Below are 19,721 nucleotides of genomic sequence, written 5' to 3'. Positions count from 1 at the left end.
TTTGTGTCAATCACTTTTTGAGATGTAAGGAAGTTATTTCCAAGAGAAAGAATTAAAGTCCCATTGTAATTCTCTCCATTGTGTCTTCCTATAGCACTTTCTCCTTTGTTTTGGGTTAAATATTGTTCATTTACTTGTACTTCAGCTTTGATTAGCTGCACACTTTTTCCAGTATATTTTTTCCTTATTTTCTCTTGTTGTGCAAGAAAGTCTTGCATTGGAGCTTCACTGGAAGATGAGCTTTCCTTATTCCAATTCTTTGACTGGTTTCTCTCATGGCTTTCTAATTCCATTTGAATTCCAAACTTCTCCATTCTTTCTTTAGCACTGATCACTTGGAACAGTTCCCAGGAATCTTGATTCTCCTGCCCATTATTACCTTCAAAGAAAAAGGGAGATGAAAATGAGGACAAGGTTAGAGAAAAATATCAAAGTGTAGAAAGTCAAGTGAATTTCCTTCTGAATTTCTCCGAAATTCCATTAGGTTGTATGTTTGCATGCCTACAGTAGTGTTATATAGACATGATGATTTCTATGTTCATGAGTCAAGAACGCTTTGAAAATATCTAAAAAAAATCTCTTTCCTTGCAATTATCTATAGAAACGCAAATCTTACTCAGAGTATGTTTTGAGTTAAGGAATAATCAGGGGAAACATCCAAGAAGGGATTAGGAGAAAACTTAAGATTTATTGGGGTGGGTTAATTTTAGCAGAGACCTGTGAGAAACAATTTTAAAACAAGCTCCTTCTTCTCCGGTGTACCTTGCAGCAGCTGCTCCTTGGTGTCCATCTGGCGGGCAGGACCCCCATTCGGTCTGTTCCCTGATCCCAGGGATGAGATTTTAGAGGTAAATCCCTTCCTGAAGACTCCCATTGCCTTGTAAACACTCTTCAAACTGAGACTGGAAAGGTTGGCATGCTTCAAGAATGGCTATTTTGCTGCCCCAAGGTCCCATCAGCTTGCAAGGGCTCTTTGGCTGGATCTGGTGCAGGCGTCAGTTTCCATAGAACAGAGGCCTAAAGTACTTTAGTAGGAGATCACACAAGACCAGTAGTGCAAGATCACAGGCTACTAATCTTGTGTGATCTCGCACTACAGTACTTTAGGCCTGTGTTCTTTTAAGAACTGAGGACTTCATAAGATCCAGGGCAAAAGTCTTTGAAAATAAAGAGGGGACTGGGTCTCAAGTACTTGGGGGAAGGCTGGTTGTAACTTGGAACGGTCGCTAAATGAACTGTGGTAACTTGAGGATTACCTGTACCCTAGGATGCTCTGAGTCACACTGCATGAGGCCTTTGTTCTTGAATTGAATTGGGAGAATGCTCTTCCATGAGCTGAGCCTGAAAGTTCTGTTCTCACACAATTTGGGGAGGTTCCAGTGGACAAATGACAACACATTCATCTCACACGACCTCCAGAGGACACATAAAAGCACACCTTGTTTTTTTCAGCCTCCATAGAGAAGTTCAAATAGAAATGGAAAAATACAGATAAGATATGGAACAGAAAGCATCTAAGCAAAGAGACATTGACTCTTTCCTTCCTTGGAGCACGAGAAAGCCAGATAACAGATAATCAGGGTTAGAAGGGATCTTGTAGGTCATCTATTCCAGTGGTCGCCAACAGGTGGTCCGTGGCTCACTGGTGGTCCGTGAGAAAATTTTGGTGATCCGGAGAGAAAGGTCACCCCCAGAGGTCCCCCGAAAGCAATTAATCCAGGCTGCCCGGAAACACAAGTTTGCACCACTCACATGCCCCACAGAACCCTCCCAGCACAATCATTCCTTACCTTGCCATCAAATTTGCCTGCTAAGTTGCTATTTTTCCTTTTTTTTTCCTTCCAACCATCAGCTGTTCTGCTGTGCCGGGAGATTTATATTAGCTACAAAGAAGGAAATCATTGCATTTCTATCTTTCTAGCTAATCTTTAGATCTTCAGCTCTGCTTTTAAGCAAAGCCGAACCTTCCTTAGGACAGAAGTTTCTATGATTCAGTGAAGGTAGCCGATGGCAGAATCGTAGATCTCTGAGTGAATCTGTGATTCTGTGAGCAACTCCATCTCCCTGCCTGCTTTGCCTGATTTTGGGTAAAAGCTGCTTTTTTAAAAAAAAAATATCAATATTTACATACATGGTGTATTGTGAGTTAATTTTGTCAGTTAGCTTGCAAATTTTATGTGACAGACACAGTGTCAGCTATGGAATTCATCACTGCGACATAGTTGGAGAAAATGGGAGGGGGGTGATGTTAATTGAGTAGATCTTAGTAGATATATAGCCAATGGAAGAAAGACAGATCTCTGAATCTGTGATTCTGTGTGCAACTCAATCTGCCTGCCTGCTTTGCCTAATTTTGGGAAAAGTTTTTTTTAATTAAAAAAAAACATATTTACATAAATATTTATAATATTTACATACAAGCCATGTGCAGGCAGTCACATGACCACCAAGCCACACCCACAAATTAGGCCCCGCCCAAGAACCGGTTGGTAAGAAATTTGAATCCCACCCCTGCCTCTAGGCCAGACAAGGAATAATGGATGGAAACTGAACAAGAAGAGATTCAACCTGGAAATAAGGAGAAACTTTCTGACAGTGAAAACAATCAACACCTTGGCCTCAGAAGTTGTGGAAGCGCCATCACTTGAGACTTTTAAGAAGAAATTGGACTGCCATTTGTCAGAAATGTGTAGGGTCTCCCGCTTGGGTGGGGGGTTGGACTAGATGACCCACAAGGTCCCTTCCAACTCTGATTATCTGTTATCTGCCTGTGTGTGTGTGTGAGAGAGGGGGGGTTAGATCAGATCTCTCTCTCTTACTCCCACCAACACCAGCAAGCCACCATCAGTCAAAATTCATATTAGTGGTCCCCAGGATTTAAAATTATAAGTTTGGTGGTCGCTCAGATCCAAAAGGTTGGCGACCCCTGATCTAGTCCAACCCCCAGCTCAAGCGGGAGACCCTACACCATTTCTGACAAATGGTAGTCCAATCTCTTCTTGAAAGTCTCATGTAATGGCGCTCCCACAACTTCTGAGAGCAAGGTGTTCCATTGGTTGATTGTTCTCACTGTCAGCAAGTTTCTCCTTATTTCCAGGTTAAATCTCTCCTTGTTCAGTTTCCATCCATTGTTCCTTGTCTGGTCTACAGGCTCTTTAGAAAATAGATTGACCAATTGGGTTTCCGGTTTGTCGGCTTCGCGTGCGGTAGGGATTCGCGAAGCTGCGCGATCCCTGCCACGCTAGCCGTTTTGGGGCTCCGACCCAGACGGGTGCGGAGCAAGGCTACCCTGCAGGGGTAACTGAAGGTAAGGGGGATCCGGAGGAAGGGTCTGGGGGTGTTGCAGACCCCCTCCCTGGCCGGCAGAACCCCCTTTACCAGGACGGTGCAGCAGCGGTCCGCAATGGCCGCCAGAAAGAAGTCGGCAGCCGGGCAAGTATGCGCAGGAGGAAGAGGAGAAAGTTATTAAAAGTGAAAGTGTTTCTTGGTTGTCCCAGGGCTTTGAGACTCATCTAATTTAATTTCTGGAAAAGATGGTTTTCTAATGATTCTTTCCGTAAGAGGAAATAAGCGGCAATTTTTGAGGTGCTGAAAGGAAAGTTTACTCTCCCTCCCGACGGAATCAAGCCGGAAGGGAGAGGACAAAGAAAATATATATATTTGGACCTTGCTGGAGGAGATGCCTTGAAGATTTGAGGACAGAAATTTAATTGTAATAAGGCTTCAAAATATAGATCTGGACTTTCTTTTCTTTTTTTTATACTACCCCTGGAAGAGGAAGGGGGAATTTTGCCTTGCCTGGATTTATTGAGGATTGTGGACTTTGGGATTGTTTTACCTTTTTCTCGGAATATTTGGTTGGAGTAAGAAGAAAGAGGAATAAAGAGGAATAAAGAAAAGAAAAGATTTATAATGGCTTTTCCTTTTGAGGATCTGAAGGATGAATATGAGCAAATAAACTCAGCCTGCAAAGATGGTATGGAAAAAGCTTTTCTATTTCTAGAAATGGCGCTGGTTAACTATCAACAGACAATGAAACAGATGGAAATAGAAGAATTACAACAACAAGAAAAAGACGAAGACGCCATCTTTATTGAATCCCAAAATTTATCTAAGAAAGAAGGAAGGAAGAGAGCAAGGATATTGAAGGACTTAAGATCTAAAAAAATATTTGAGAAAGAGGAAAATATGATGCAAAGTAAATATAATGTTAGCAAACAAGAGAAAAAGGGAACACAACAGAGAAGGAATCCCAGCAAGGCAGAGGTTAGAAGAAGAAGGAGGGGTAGGAAGATTTGGTGGGGGAAGAAAGAAAGGGGAAAGGCGGAGAAAAGCCACAAAGCTTTAAAATTGGATGGGAGAAGAGGGATTTTTTTTAGAGATAAAGGATGAAATATAAATTTCTGTAAGAAAGAGTCTGCAAGGTACATATGATGGTATTGTAACATTTATATTTGAAATAGTAAATTAGAATGGTTTAAGATTTAAGAAATTAAAATGTTGAAGTGTTTAATAATGATTGATTTTTAAAATGTAACAAAATATTGAAAGAAAGGAGGATACAATGTATTTAAGCATTTTTGGTGGATAAAATGTACCAAGCAGAATCAAATTGGGTATTGTTATTCTGAATGTTAATTTTATTAACTTAGGGGGAGGATAGAAAGGCATCATACTCTGATTAGTGATTTCAGGAGAAATTCTTTTTTTTTTTATTATAAGAAGAGATAGAGGGATAATGAATGGGCAAAAGATATAAATATAATGATTTAATTAAGATGGATTAAATAAGATAGAAGTGTGAAGAGTGAAAAGCGTAAATGCCCATACAAAGAGAGGTAACTGGGGCCAAGATACTTTACTAAATGATTTTTTTTATATGTTTGTTTGTGTTTGTGTTTTATGAATATTGGTGAACTCTGTAGAAATACAGGGAAAGATTTAAATATGTAATGATCTGTTTGTTGTTGGAATTAATAAAACTTGTTTTTTTAAAAAAAAAGAAAATAGATTGACCACTTCCTCTCTGTGGCAACCCTTCAAATATTGGAAGACTGCTATGATGTCCCCCTGGTCCTTCTCTTCACTAGACTAGCCAAGCCCAGTTCCTGTAACCATTCTTCGCATGTTCCTTTCCTTCTCCCTCCCAGGAGACAATATCTGATTAGTGGTTTTTTTTTAAATAAAAAACTAAGGATAATCTCTCTTCTTGATTGGGGAGTAGAAAACTCTTACCCAGAGAGACCACGTTCCTATGGTTTTCAAGCATGACTTCCGAATGCAGCGCTTTCTGGTCAGGTTCCAGCTGAGACCATTCCTCCTCAGAGAAATACACAGCCACCTCCTCAAAGGACACCAGACCCTCCTGGACACGGAAAAAAGAACAAAAGGGGAGGATTTGCAAGATCTGTTCATCTTCATCATTGATGTAGACAAGAGGACAGAAGAGGAATGTGTCAAATTTGCAGGCAAGACCAAATTGAGAGGAATACCAACACTCCAGAAGATAAGCTTGAGATATAGAAGGATCGACAGATTGGGCTCCGTGAAACAAACGAAATCAACAGAAATGTAAGGGTGTACATTTAAGAAAAAAAATCGCACGTGCATAGAATAGGTGATAAATGGCTCAACAGTAAGTGCAACAGGGATCTTGGAGACCTAGTGGACAACCACTTTAACATGAGTCAGCACTATGCTACAGTTGAAAAAAAAAAAACCAACAGAATCATAGGATGCATTAAGAGGAATATAATCAAGATGACATGAAGTGTTAGTATCACTTCATAAGGCCTTGGTAAGACCACACTTGGAATATTGCATCCAGTTTTGGTTTGCCAGATGTAAAAAAAGATCCTGAGACTCTAGAAAGAGTGCAGAGAAGAGCAACACAATTTATTAGTGGACTGGAGGCTAAAACATATAAAGAACGGTGGCTGGAATTGGCTCTGTCTTGTTTCATGAAAAAAGGACTGGGGGGTGACATGATAGCAGTGTTCCAAGAAGCGATGGATGGAAACTATTCAAGGAAAGAAACAACCTACAAGTAAAGAGAAATTTCCTGACAGTGGGAACATTAATCATTGGAATGACTTGCCTCCGGAAATTGTGGATGCTCCAGTACTGGAGGTGTTTATGAAGAAACTGGCAAGCCATTTATCTGAAATGTTACAGGGCTTCCTGTCTTAGCAGGGGTGTGCTGTCCCAGCCAGTCTATGGGCATTGGATAGTTACTTAGGAATTATGAGCTGCCCCCTTAAGGGAATGCATCATGGTACATGTAGTTTAAGGTATCCTGGGAAATGTAGTTCATGTCACGTGGCCACATCTGTAATCCTGATTGGTCACTAGTTTGACCCTCGAGGGGTTGGGGGAAATGTTCCTCATTCTTTGTCTGAACTCTCTAACTCAGGGGTCCCCAAGCGCCGGTCCGCGGACCGGTACCGGTCCGCGGAACAAGCCTTACCGGGCCGCTGGTTGCCATCTTTTTTTGGTAAAAAAGTGCTTCCGGTGAGCTTTTCCGGGTAGAAAGCTCACCGGAAGCACTTTTTCGTCAAAAAAAGATGGCGGCGCCCAGTTGATGCCGGTACCGGGCCGCGGCGCCCAGCTGATGCCGGTACCGGGCCGCGGCGTCGAAAAGGTTGGGGATCACTGCTCTAACTCATAGCACCTTCTTTCTATCACTAAGAGATGGGTTAGGAGATAACCACCTTTTACTACAAGGCAGATATGCAAAGGATTGGTCATCAAAGAAGAACTTTGTCACAAATATGAGTTATGAGGATACTTGATGAACCAATAAATGTTCTTTGTTATGGACGTCTTGTTGAGTTATTTCTCTGCATCTGTCCAGTTTATAAATCCACCTCTGTACAGGATACAGAAAAAGGGGGTTGGACTAGAAGACCTCCAAGATCCCTACCAACTCTGTTATTCCGTTCCATTGTTCCCAAATTCCCAAAGCAGAGATATGCACTAAGTTAAATGGCTGGGGGTCACACAAGTCCTAATTTTAGGTGAGAAAATGGGCAAATCTGAAACTTGCTTTCAGTGAAGAAATATTTGGGGAAGTTTTATCAAGTTGATTGATTCTGCAAAACCTTCAGTGCCTTTCAGTAAAGTAATCCCACTTCTGGATCAAATGATCTATCGCTCTATCATTGATTGACTCAATAGTCTGAGCCATTGGCTGAAAGGAAGAAAACAAAGAAGAGAAAATTCCCCGGGAAAGTCCTTTCGCAGCCTTTGGAAAGCAGGAATGTTTGATCTCCTATTCGAGGCACAAATCAGAGGATTGGAAATTATTTTGGAAGCCAAAGTACCATGATTACATCCTCAACACGGCAACTCCTTTTGGACTTTAATAGTCTGCTTTATTTTTTAATACAATTTGCTTATTTTTGAACTACAGGTTATAAATAAGGCTTTTTGAAAATGGTAATGTGGCAACGTATTTATTTATTTTTCATTAGCCTTGCACAATTCTGATTAAAAGAGTTACCCCCCAAAATGGGTCTCTAGCAGTTCCTGCCACTGTAATGATACATTTATTCCTATTTCTGGAAGGACTTTTAAAAAATTGCTTCTTCTAAACTACAAGTTGGAGGAGAACTTAGCAGAACAAGATAACCAGAGGGAACCTATGCTGGCTGACAGCAACTTGAACCTGCTATTCTGCTCTCCGTGTTGTGGAAGAACACAAAAATAATCCAGGCCAAACAAGGGTGGGAATAGACGGAGAGAGCCCTCTGCACACCCACTTTACTTCGTGAAGGGAGTTTTCAAATCTAATCTCTTTTCCCTTTCTTACTTGTTTTGGAGGTTCAACCACTGTCTGATCTCCGTCATAAAAACCAGAAAGCTTCATTCTTTGTTTCTCTGTAAGGAATAAATAATTTCAAAATGCATAATTAACAAAATAGGAGGAGGTATTCTATAGAAGAGAAGAGAGAGCGAAGGGAAGACTGATGGGGAATCGGAGGATCTTCCATTACCTCCTGAGGTGTCCTGACTTGGATCTTCCCAAGGGATCCTCCTGAAAAATAGCTCCTGGGGGGGATTTGATGGGTTCTTCTTTCCCTCAGGATCTCTTATCTCCACAGTTCAAATAGGAGGAAGGAAAAAAGAAGCAGAATTAATATACGTCACTCCACACAAAGTGGTTTCTTATATTCGGAACACAACCTCAAAGCCCCCAATATCCATCCGTGTGGCTGAGTGAGAAAACAGTGGAACAATGTCCTACAAGAACTGAAGAATTGGCTCATATTATGAACGTGGGAGAAGTTTGGGAAGGAGGGGTGAAGCATTCAAACACTTTCTCTATTTATTCCCTTCCAAGCTCCCTAAAGCCTCCCACCTGCCACTGGAGCTGCTCCTTCTGCTCCTCCGCCTGGCTCAGGAGGAAGCCTTCCGCCAGGGCCACCGCCTGGGAGCTGCTCTCTGCTCCACACTCCCGCACCCAGCCCTTCATCTCTGGGGGCAGGAGAGCCAGGAGCCGCTCCAGAACCACCAGGTCCAGCATCTGAGCTTTGCTGTGCTTTCCTGGCCTCAGCCATCGCCTGCACAAGTCATGGAGTCTGCTGCAAAGTCCTCGAGGACCCTCAGCCTCCCGGTATCGGATGGAGGTCCAGGGCTGAACTTCAGAGGGGAGGTTGGTTCCCTCCTGCAGGACCTTCTGCCCGGTTCTGGTCCAGCTGTCCCCACAGCTCCCAGGCTGAAGAGTCATGAGGCCTTTTCCGCTCCCCTCCTTGGCCAAAGGGGGTGTCTCCATCCTTCCTCTCTCCGGCAGAGCAGCTCCAAAGGGCTCCAGGGACTCTGGGGGGGTCTCCAGGGGACTCTTCCTTCACGGGACCATTTCTGGGGCCGCAGGACAGATCCCTGCTGGTCCTCCTGCTCCCTCCCTTCCTTCTTTCCTCCACAGAGAAAATCCTGGCTTGCAAAGGCTGCCGAGGGCTCCGAGGTTCCGGATCTGGGAGGGAGAGAAAAAACAACGCCCAGGATCAGAAAGGGGGATTCAGTCCCTGGACCCCCTTTTCCAAACCTGTCCGGAGCTCCAAGCGGCTCGTCCAGCCGCAGGGGCAGTCCCCCGGCCCCCCGCGAGCACGGCCGGGAAGCTGGCAGTTGGAGAGGGCGCCTCGTCTCGCTTCTCTCCCCCTCCGGAGGACCGGGGGCCCCCGGGGAGCCCGGTGCGAATCCTGCCTCTTCCTCCTCGCCCAGCTTCTCTCCTTTCCTGCTGGGCCTCCACCAGCCTCGCCCTCCCCTCACTTGGCATGGAGAGGGCGTCTGTGGGGCATGGGACCCGGGAAGAGCCCCCCCCCTCACCCGGTGCACGTCTGAATGTCTCTCAGCCAGACTCTTCCCGCAGCCTCTCTGCCTCCTGCGACGCCCCAGTTGAGGACAAGCGAGTGCGGCACCCTAGAGAGGCAAGGCTCAGTGATGTCACTTCCTGCACCTCCTCCTCCTGCTCCTCCTCTGGGAAGGCAGCCGTGACTTTCGCCCTCCAATGGCCCAATGGGGAAGTGCCTGGAATATTCCCTTCGGCGGAGGCCGCCCCCTGGTGGACTTGGGGCAAAGGGCCAGGAGGGTAGAAAGGGCGGGAAAGTGGAGCGCATGGGAGGGGGCGGGGAAGATTTATTTATTTATTTATTTTTATTTTATTTATTTGATTGGCCAATTGTTTACAAGATAATAAGTATAAGCGTATACATAGTTGTGAATACATGAAATGGGTACATATAAGAAAAATAAAAGAATACGAGAAACAATAGGACAGGGAGGGTAGGCACGTTGGTGCGCTTATGCACGCCCCCTACAGACCTCTTAGGAAGGGGGTGAGGTCAATAGTAGACAGTCTAAGGTTAAAGTTTTTGGGGTTTGGGGAAGAGACTACAGAGTCGGGTAGAGTATTCCAGACGTTGACCACTCTGTTGCTGAAGTCGTATTTCCTGCAGTCAAGTTTGGTGCGGTTTACTTTGAGTTTGTATCTATTGTGTGTTCTTGTGTTGTTATGGTTGAAGCTGAAGTATTCATTGACATGTAGGACATTGCAATGTATGATTTTATATACCATGCTTAAGTCAGACCGAAGACGGCGTAATTCAAGGTTTTCTAGTTCTAGAATTTCAAGTCTGGTGGCATAAGGTATTCTACAACGAGTAGAAGAGTGGAGAACTCTCCTTTTGAAATATTTCTGGACTTTCTCAATTGTGCTAATATCAGATATGTAATGAAGGTTCCAGACTGATGAACTGTATTCGAGTATTGGTCTAGCAAATGTTTTATATGCTCTGGTTAGTAGTGTGATATTACCAGAGAAAAAGCTACGTAGGATTAGGTTAACAACTCTTAATGCCTTTTTGGCTATGTAGTTGCAGTGGGCTCTAGCACTTTGATCATTAGAGGTGAGTATTCCAAGGTCCTTTACAGAGCTTGGGTCATCAACAAGTTCTTGACTATTCAGCTTGTATTTTATTTTCTGATTTTTTTTGCCAATATGTAAGACAGAGCATTTATTTGTTGAGATTTGAAGTTGCCATTTGTTTGACCATTCAGATACATAGTCGAGATCTTTTTGAAGGGTAGCAGTATTGTCTGTGGTATTGAACAGCTTTACATCATCAGCGAAAAGAACGCAATTGCTCTTAATATGATCGCAGAGGTCATTTATGTAGAGTATGAAGAGAGTTGGTCCTAGAACACTGCCCTGGGGGACACCACTATTGACAGGTACTGGATTTGATAGGACGCTCCCGATTTTGACCATTTGTTGTCTGTTTGACAGGAATGCTTCTATCCAGTTATTCAGTTGTCCAGAGATACCATAGGATTTTATTTTTAGGAGTAGTTTGTCGTGTACCACTGAATCAAAGGCTTTACAGAAGTCTATGTAGATTGCGTCTATTGCTTTGCCCTGGTCGAGTTGTGTCGTCCATATGTTTTTGCAGTGTAAGAGTTGCAGATTACAGGATAGTATTTTTCTGAAACCAAATTGTTTATTGGAGAGTAGGTTGTTTGTCTCTAAGTGGAGGATAATGGATTGGTTAATAATTGATTCCATGACTTTACAGGTGACGCAGCATAAGGAGATTGGCCTGTAATTTTCAACTAGGCTTGGGTCTCCCTTTTTGAAGATGGGGATGACTGTGGCTTGTGACCATAGGTTAGGCAAGGAGCTGGTCCTGAAAGATTTTTCAAAGATTATGCTTAGAGGTTTGGCTATGGCAGTGGATAGCTTTCTTAAGAAGTAGGCACATATTCCATCCGGTCCAATAGATAGAGATGGTTTTAGATTGCGTAGTGATTTTTCAACATTGTCTTCTGTGAAATCGATATGTATTAGATCATTGTTGTTAACTGTGGTACGGCTAGGAAATACTGGGCATGATCCATTGCTGTTTACAAATACTGAGCCGAAGAATGTGTTAAAGATGTTGGATTTAATGGTGTTGTCGTTGCAGTCTTTACCATCAGGTCCTATCAAGGGAGGGATGGACCTTGAGTCTTTTAGTTTGTTGTTTACAAAATTGTAAAAAGCACGGGTGGAATTGGTGCTTAGAAGGTTTTCCTCTTGTTTAATGTGATAATTGGTGCATTCGGTCTTTATCTGGTGGCATAAATTTTTGTATCGGTTTTTGAAATTGGCAACGTGACCAGATTTGTTCTTCCGCCAGAGTGATCTCTTTTTGGATTGAAGTTTCCTTATTGATATGGGTAATCTGCTTTTTTGTTTTGTTTTGGGAGTTGTTGTTGGAACATATAGTTTGATGACTCTTTTGACTTCAAGTAAAAATATGTTGTAATGGTCAGATGGGCTTGGGAGTAGCGGGAAAGGCTCCTCTCCGAGGCTCCCTGTCAAGGACTGCAGAGGCGGCTCTTTCTCCGCCTTCCTCTCCTTCCTGTCTAGGAACCGTCGGTGGAGACGGAGGGAAAAAGCCTCTCGGGGGGATCCGAACTCGCCTCCCTCAGGAACCGCCGCCCTGGCTCCGGCGCGGAGGAGGAGAAGCGGGCGAAGAAGCCGAGGGAGGAGGAGGAGATTCTGGGCCTTTCGCCTCAGAGAGTCGCGGGTCTGCGACTCCCAGGACTGAGCCGCCGCTTCTCTGCGCCCGCCGCCCGAGGCAGGAGGAGCCCTTGGGCCGCCCCGGAGAAACGGGGACTCCGACCGCCTCCCCGGAAGCCCCTCCAGGCCGGATCCCCTCGGAGGTTTCGCCCCACTGGTCCCCTTTTCCCTCCCATGGGGACCGACCGGGGCCCCTTCCCTGAAACTGGCAGGCAGGACGAAGGAAGGGAGGGACTATATATATATAATATACACTTAAATATATTAGGAGATTTCAATATATTCCGTTTCCAATCATAACCTGTAAGCCGCCCAGAGTCCCCTTGTGGGGGAGACATCATAGAACAGAATAATGGAAGGGACCTCGGAGGTCATCTAGTCCAACCCCCTCCTCAGACAGGAATCCCTTCAGACCGTTTCAGACAAGATGGGCACCATAACAAATGTAACATACATAAAGACAAATATGCCTCCGTCTCTCTCTCTCTCTCTTCCTGGGGTGGGGGCGATATGAGGAGGGGGAACAATGGGGGCATCCCGACGGATCCTTCTGGGGTTCCCCAGCCCCTCGCTCCCCTCAACCCCCAACTCCTCTGGTTACCCCAACTTTTCCTCTCCCCCTAATCTTCAGCCCTTTGATCTGTGCTAGATTCAGACCTCTCCCCCCCTGAAAAACAGCCCCCAAAGACCATCTCAAAGGGAGGGTCTCCACCCTTTTCACAAGAGGGGTAGATCTGGAGGGTCAATTTAGGGGAACAACTCAGAACTCCCCCCATTCATCATTCCCCCCCGCTCTCCTCCCCTCCCAGGTCCTGATCGGGCAATGGGAGATTATGGGGAGGAGGAGTCTTGGTCTCTTCCCCAAATTCAGCACCCCCTCCCCCCAGAAGGGATCGAGGCTCAAATCCTGCCTGACCTTCACAGCCTCAGGGGGGGAAACCGAAGTTTCTGAAGCTGCAAAAATTCTATTTTTCTTCTACTTTGGTGCCGTTTGTGGATTCAGGAGTGAACCTGCCTGTTTCCCTCTTTCGCTTCCCGCCTCCTTCTTCTTTCCAGGCAACGGACTTTGGGGGCTCTGGATCCGGGTCTAATGTGGGGCCCGGAAGGTCCCACTCCCACCCAGTCACCGGTGGGGGGATGAGGGGAGGTCCGACTGCGTCTCATATGCCTTCCCGCGACCCCCCTCCCCTCCACAGTCACCAGGAAGGGAAGACGGCGACCCCTTTGTCCCCCCTGGGCGAAGTGAGGGGAGGGAGGGAGCGGAGACCACGCGGAGATGGAGGCTTCTCAGGCTCCCGCTTCTCTTGCTTCGACCCCTTTCCCTATTACGGGGGTCTCTTCCCCCAGGAGCACTGACGGCCCTTCCCAGCACCTCTCCTCTCCCCCGCCCAGCCCCCTCCTAACCGGGGTCTCCTTCCCCCTTCGCTTCCGGGGATCCGGCCCAGCGCCCCCACCAGCAGCACCAGGGGGAGCCCAGCCAAAGCCATGGATGCCGCCCCACAAGCGCCCCCAAAGAGAGGGGAGCAAGGCGGAATCGGGGGGGGGCGGGGGTCTGAATTGGGGGGAGGGGGCGTTTTTCTCTAACTTCGGGATCGGGAGGGTTCATGAAAGCGGAAAGACCAATGAGAATCCTCCCTTCTTGCAGCGTCATCGGTCTCCGGGCAGAGTCTCCCTTGAGTTCACCCGATGGCTGAGGGAGTTCGGCGCAGAGAGCGAAGCGGGGAAAGTGGGAGGGGGGTCTTTTCAGTCTTGGGGGGCCGCAGGTCAAGTGGGGGTTCAGGCCAGCCCTGGAGGGGAGTGGGGCTTCCTTTTGCCCTCCCCCTCAATCCGGCGTGGAGCGGGGATGCGGTAGTTGAGAGAAGGGGAGGCGCAGCCCCACAGCCAGCGAGGAATTGGAGCTCTCTTGACCGGTTGACTGGGGAGTCCTCGAGCGCCTTCACACACACATTCACAAACCCGGTGGGAGCGCCCCTCCCCCAATCACATAGGGTCACTGCCCTCCCGGCCCTCCCAAAGCTTCTGCCTTTGGCTCCCTTCCTGGCAAGGGGGCTGCCGGAGGGCCGGTTTCACCCCCAGCGCTGAGGGGTTTTCTGACCCACCGCAAATGGAAGGTCAATTCTGGTTCAAGAAGGGCGGTTGTGGATCTGAATGCGGGAGGGGATAAGAGGGGGAGGGACCCTCCCTGCTAACCTATTCTCCCAAAGCTCCAGAAGGCAGGAGGAGAAAGAAAGCAAGGAAACTGGCCAAGGAGAGATTCACTTCCTGGCGGGGAGAGTTTGGGGACCTGAACGGACATCTAGTCCACCCCTCCATGCCCACAGAGGAAACTCTAGATGACAATCCTGAAGAGACCAAAGAAAGTGGAGGGTCCCTTCTGGGGCTGGCATGAACCCCTCTTGAGCTGTGCCCCTCCCCCCAAGACTGAAGGGATCCCCCTCTCCCACTCCTCCTTCAGGTGAACTCACAAAGGACTCTGCCCGAAGATTGATGACGCTGCACCAGGGATAAATTCCATTGGTGTTTCAGCCCGTTCTGGCCCCTCCCAGCTCAAAAGTCAGAGAAAAACTTATCTTCCTCCTGACACACGCGCGCACGCACGAACACAAACGTGTTCATTAAATGTGAAGATTGTGCTGTGGGAACAGCTGCCGCGCTGGATGATAAGTGGGGAAGACGCAGCCCCGCAGCCAGTGAGAAGTTGGGGGCCACACACACCCCAATCCGAAGGGAAGCCCCGCAAAACCCTCCGCTAAACCAGACGCCTCAGGAACATCCTGAGGTAAATCTCAAGCAGCCCAGATAAAAGGCGGGGAAAAAGGGAAACGCCCTCTTTCACCCACAGCAACCAATCAGAGCGCAGATCCCCTCAGGCGGGAGCCCGCCCCCACTCACCCACAACTGGGTTGTTTGGGATCTTTGTGCGCTTTCCTTCTCCAGCCATTAAATGGGATGTTTTCACATATAAAGTGAAAAGACCCAAAATGACTTTGCTTTTGTCCATTAGATTGAATTGTCAGGCTGGAATGGTTTCTTTTTTAAAAATCTTGCACTCTGCTAAAAAGAAATCAGCATCTGCCCCCCCTTTTTTTTCTCTTGTACCTCAGTCTTTCTTTCTCTTTCTCTTTCCCATAATTTCCTATTTCTATTTTTGTGTTTTGTATAATAAATAAATAAAATCTTAGGGCTGTAGAAAGAGAGCAGAGAAGATTAACAGATAATCAGAGTTGGAAGGGACCTTGTAGGTCATCTAGTCCAAACCTCCCCCCCTGCCCAAGCAGGAGACCCTGGCAATCTCTTCTTAAAGGTCTCAAGTGATGGCACTCCCACAACTTCCGAGGGCAACATCTGTTCCATTGATTGTTTGTTGATTGTTCTGTCAGAAAGTTTCTCCTTATTTCCAGGTTGAATCTCTCCTTGTTCAGTTTCCATCCATTATTCCTTGTCTGGCCTTCAGGCGCTTTAGAAAATAGCTTGACCCCCTTCTCCTCTGTGGCAGCCCCTCAAGTATTGGAAGACTGCTATCCTGTCTCCCCTAGTCCTTCTCTTTACTAGACTAGTCAAGCCCAGTTCCTGTAACTTCCTTTGTATGTTTTAGTCTCCAGTCCCCTAATTGTTAATAGTGCTTAGTTCTATAATGCTGAAGAACATTCAATTTATTTCTAATTTAAAGCAGGGATTTAATCTGGTTGCCACTCAAAGGACAACATTTCAGGTGTGGGTGGTTGTTTTTCATAAGCCCATTTCCACCTGGGATTAGCTTAAAAAAAGGCAGTGGCTTTACAAAGTGAAAGTCGTGACTATTTGTTTGAACAAGAAATGCACATTCTGGATGAGAAAAAATATTTCAGCAAGAAAATGGATGGAGCATTTTTAAAATCAGTGGAAATTGAAAAGGTTCAATTTGGCATTTTATTGAAAGCAACTTCAACTCGTATAGATTACTTTTAGTAGGGAAACAGACTATCAGATGGCATGAATCATTTTTATGGCCCAACCCAACCCCAAACTTACCGAATTTTAGACAAAAATGTACTGATAACATTTGGGGGTTCAAATTTGATGGGATGGGAGTTGCCAGAGAGATATTTTAATTCACTTCTGGATCCACTAGTGAATCGGAAGAATATTTTTCTTTTCTTTTTAAAGGTCCCCCCAGAGACAAAACTTTCTCCTTCTGTCCATCCAGGAATTGAGGGAGCCCTGGTGCCTGAAGTCCTAAGCCCGGTACAAGGCTTTGGCGACTGGCGCCCCTATCCGCACTTTTGGCTCAAGCAGGAGATCCTATACCATTTCAGGATCTATTGATATTCCTATAGGATCTCTTTCAGACAAGTGACTATCCAGTCTCTTCTTTAAAATGTCCAGTGATGAAGCAACCGCAATGTCTGAAGGAAAGCTGTTCCACTGGTTAATTGACTTCACTGTAAGGAAAATTTTCGTTAATTCGAAGTTGCTTCTCTCCTTGATTATTTTACATGCATTGTTTCTTGTCCTTCCCTCTGGTGCTTTGGAAAATAAATTGACCCCCTCCTCTTTGTGGCAGCCTCTCAAGTACTGGAATACTTCTATCAGGTCACTCTCCTAATCCTTTTCTGCAGACTAGCCTCCCCCAAATCCTGCAACCCTATGTTTCAGTCTTCAGGCCTTTAATCCTCTTAGCTGCTCTTCTTTGTACTTTCTCCAAAGTCTAAATATCTTTTTTGTTTTTTCATTTTAGATTCAACATTGTCTCATTTGGATCAGAAAGGCACAATATGCACACACATACAAATGTATGGAAACATGGTGGGTCAGTGGTTAGAATGCAGTACTACAGGCTAATTGCCCACAGCCAAGAGTTCAATCCTGAACAGCTCATGGTTAAGTTTTTCATCCTTTTGAGGTTGCTAAAATGAGGACCCAGGAGTGGCTATTGCTGTATAGTTTCTTCCGAGCGTGAATCCTTTTATGGGAAATAAGATGACCATTCTGAGCAAAACTCTTTCCACACTCCATGCATTTAAATGGCTCCTCCCCTGTGTGGCTTCTTTTACGGGAAATAAGAGTGTATCTTTTTGTGGCTTCTAAGGCTACTGCTCCAAGCAAAGGTCTTTCCACACTCCATGCATTCATATGGTTTCTCTCCTGTGTGGATCTTTTTGTGCCTTTTCAGATCACTATCCTGAGCAAAGGTCTTTCCACACTCCATGCATTTATATGGTTTCTCCACTGCGTGGATCATTTTGTGCCTTTTAAGATCAGAGTGCTGAGCAAAGGTCTTTCCACACTCCATGCATTTAAATGGCTTCTGTCCTGTGTGGATCTTTTTGTGCCTTTTAAGATCACAGTCATGAGCAAAGGTCTTTCCACACTCCATGCATTTATATGGTTTCTCTCCTGTATGGATCTTTTTGTCCCTTTTAAGATCACAGTGCTGAGCAAAGGTCTTTCCATACTCCGTGCATTTAAATGGCTTCTCTCCTGTGTGGATCTTTTTGTGCCTTTTAAGATCACAGTCATGAGCAAAGGTCTTTCCACACTCCATACATTTATATGGTTTCTCTCCTGTATGGATCTTTTTGTCCCTTTTAAGATCACAGTGCTGAGCAAAGGTCTTTCCATACTCCGTGCATTTAAATGGCTTCTCTCCTGTGTGGATCTTTTTGTGCCTTTTAAGATCACAGTCATGAGCAAAGGTCTTTCCACACTCCATGCATTTATATGGTTTCTCTCCTGAGTGGATCTTATTGTGCCTTTTAAGATGACTGTCCTGAGCAAAGGTCTTTCCACACTCCATGCATTTAAATGGTTTCTCTCCTGTGTGGATCTTTTTGTGCCTTTTGAGATCACTGTCCTGAGCAAAGGTCTTCAATATCTTCATTAACGACTTAGATGAGGGAATAGAAGGGGAACTTACCAAATTTGCAGATGATACTAAGCTGGCAGGAATAGCTAACACCCAAGAAGATAGGCTCAAGATCCAGATGGATCTTGACAGACTAGAACACTGGGCCATATCTAACAAATGAAATTCAATGTAGAGAAAAGTAAAGTCCTACACTTAGGCAAGAAAAACCAGAAGTACACATATAGACTGGGTGATACCAGGCTCAATAGCAGTAACTGTGACAGGGATCTTGGAGTCTTAGTGGACAACCAGCTAAATATGAGCCAGAAGTGTGCAGCAGCAGCCAAAAAAGCTAATGCAATTCCAAGTTGTATTAACAGAGAGATACAATCAAGATGAAGGGAAGTACTAATACCAATATAAAGCCTTAGTAAGACCACACCTAGAGTACTGCATCCAGTTTTGTTCACATTATAAAAAAGATGTTGAGACTCTAGAAAGAGTACAGAGAAGAGCAACCAGGATGATTAGGGGACTGGAGGCTAAAACATACAATGAATGGTTGCAGGAACTGGGCTTGGCTAGTCTAGTAAAGAGAAGGACCAGGGGAGACATGATAGCAGTCTTCCAATATTTGAGGGGCTGCCATGGGGAGGAAGAGGTCAAGCTATTTTCTGAAGCACCCGAAGGCCAGACAAGGAATAATGGATGGAAACTGAACAAGGAGAGATTTAACCTGGAAATAAGGAGAAACTTTCTGACAGTGAGAAGAGTCAACCAATGGAACAGAAGTTGCCCTCGGAAATTGTAGGAGCACCATCACTTGAGACTTTCAAGAAGAGATTGGACTGCCATTTGTCAGAAATGGTGTAGGGTCTCCCGCTTGGGCGGGGGGTTGGACTAGGTGACCTACAAGGTCCCTTCCAACTCTGATTATCTGTTATCTGCCGTGAAATTTCATTTAATGCAAACACAAGCAAGAGAACGGGCCTTAAGAGCTGACTGGGATCCAGGAGAGAGAAAAACAAAGCAAATTTAAGTAAGATACCCGAGAAGTAAAATTGGAAAATTTAAATGTACATGCATAATCTCCCCCCACCCCGACCTTGTCCCTTTGTGGGGGAGCTTCCTCCCACTGAGCTGGAGAGAGTTTGGTTGGGCTTGGTCTTTTCCACGGAAGGACCAGAGTCTCGGAAGCCTCACCTGGACTCCCCATGGTGTGGGGGGGGGGGGCTTTAGAGAGTTTAAAAGGGCATCTAGTCAACTCCTCCAGGCACTCAGAGAAAGGCAGGGTGAGAATCGGCTGAAAACTGGGAAGAGAGCAAAGGCAGGAAGGGTCTTCGCTGGGAATGGGAAGGACCCCCCCAGACTGCAACGATTCCACCTGCCTCTGCATTGCTCATATCTATCCGGTGAAGTCACAAAGGACTCTGCCCGGAGACTGATGATGCTGCGGAAGGGAGAATTCCCATTGGTCCCTACTGCATTACTCCAAGCGCTGGAGTAATGATGCCCCAATTTCCCTTCTGGGACTGTGCGCCCTTCGGTGTGCGACAGTTGCGGTGCCTGGGCTGTGTGTGGTTTCTTGGATGCCGAGTGGGGGGTGTTGATGGTTGCTTTAAACACATTGCTTTGTCGTTTTAAAAAAAAAAATCCATTTTTTTTCCTATTGTACTTTACTAATTTATTTGATTCTTTTTGTTTAGGTTTTTTTTTTAAGTATGGTTGTGCATATTTTAAATATTGAGTCTGTCATCTGCACCTCTACAACTGCCTGATTTTGCTCTGCAACCCAACAGGACAGGCACAGGCTTCAGAGGATAATTAGGACTGCAG

At 45.6% G+C, this 19,721-nt stretch overlaps 1 protein-coding gene and 1 pseudogene across 2 annotated transcripts in view; one reads left to right on the top strand and one right to left on the bottom strand.

The window, feature by feature from the left end:
* Positions 1 to 19,721, top strand: part of LOC113427945 (DLA class II histocompatibility antigen, DR-1 beta chain-like) — a 318,237-nt pseudogene that overhangs the window by 89,326 nt on the left and 209,190 nt on the right. The window contains exons 3-4 of the transcript XR_015747155.1: positions 9,895 to 9,905; positions 12,889 to 12,904. The product of XR_015747155.1 is annotated as a DLA class II histocompatibility antigen, DR-1 beta chain-like (transcript). The remainder of the gene's footprint in view (positions 1 to 9,894; positions 9,906 to 12,888; positions 12,905 to 19,721) is intronic.
* LOC113428218 (uncharacterized) overlaps positions 1 to 19,721 on the bottom strand; it is a 48,692-nt gene that overhangs the window by 3,293 nt on the left and 25,678 nt on the right. Inside the window, 1 exon segment of the mRNA XM_087953561.1 lies at positions 17,156 to 17,891. Coding sequence (XP_087809687.1) covers positions 17,156 to 17,891 — 736 coding nt within the window.

This window comes from Notechis scutatus, chromosome 2 (genome assembly GCF_049901735.1).
Source record: "Notechis scutatus isolate UNSWTSFEM ecotype Mainland chromosome 2, rNotScu1.2, whole genome shotgun sequence".
Taxonomy (NCBI): domain Eukaryota; kingdom Metazoa; phylum Chordata; class Lepidosauria; order Squamata; family Elapidae; genus Notechis; species Notechis scutatus.
Note: the sequence above shows the minus strand (reverse complement) of the source record. Positions and strands in the feature narration are given on the sequence as shown.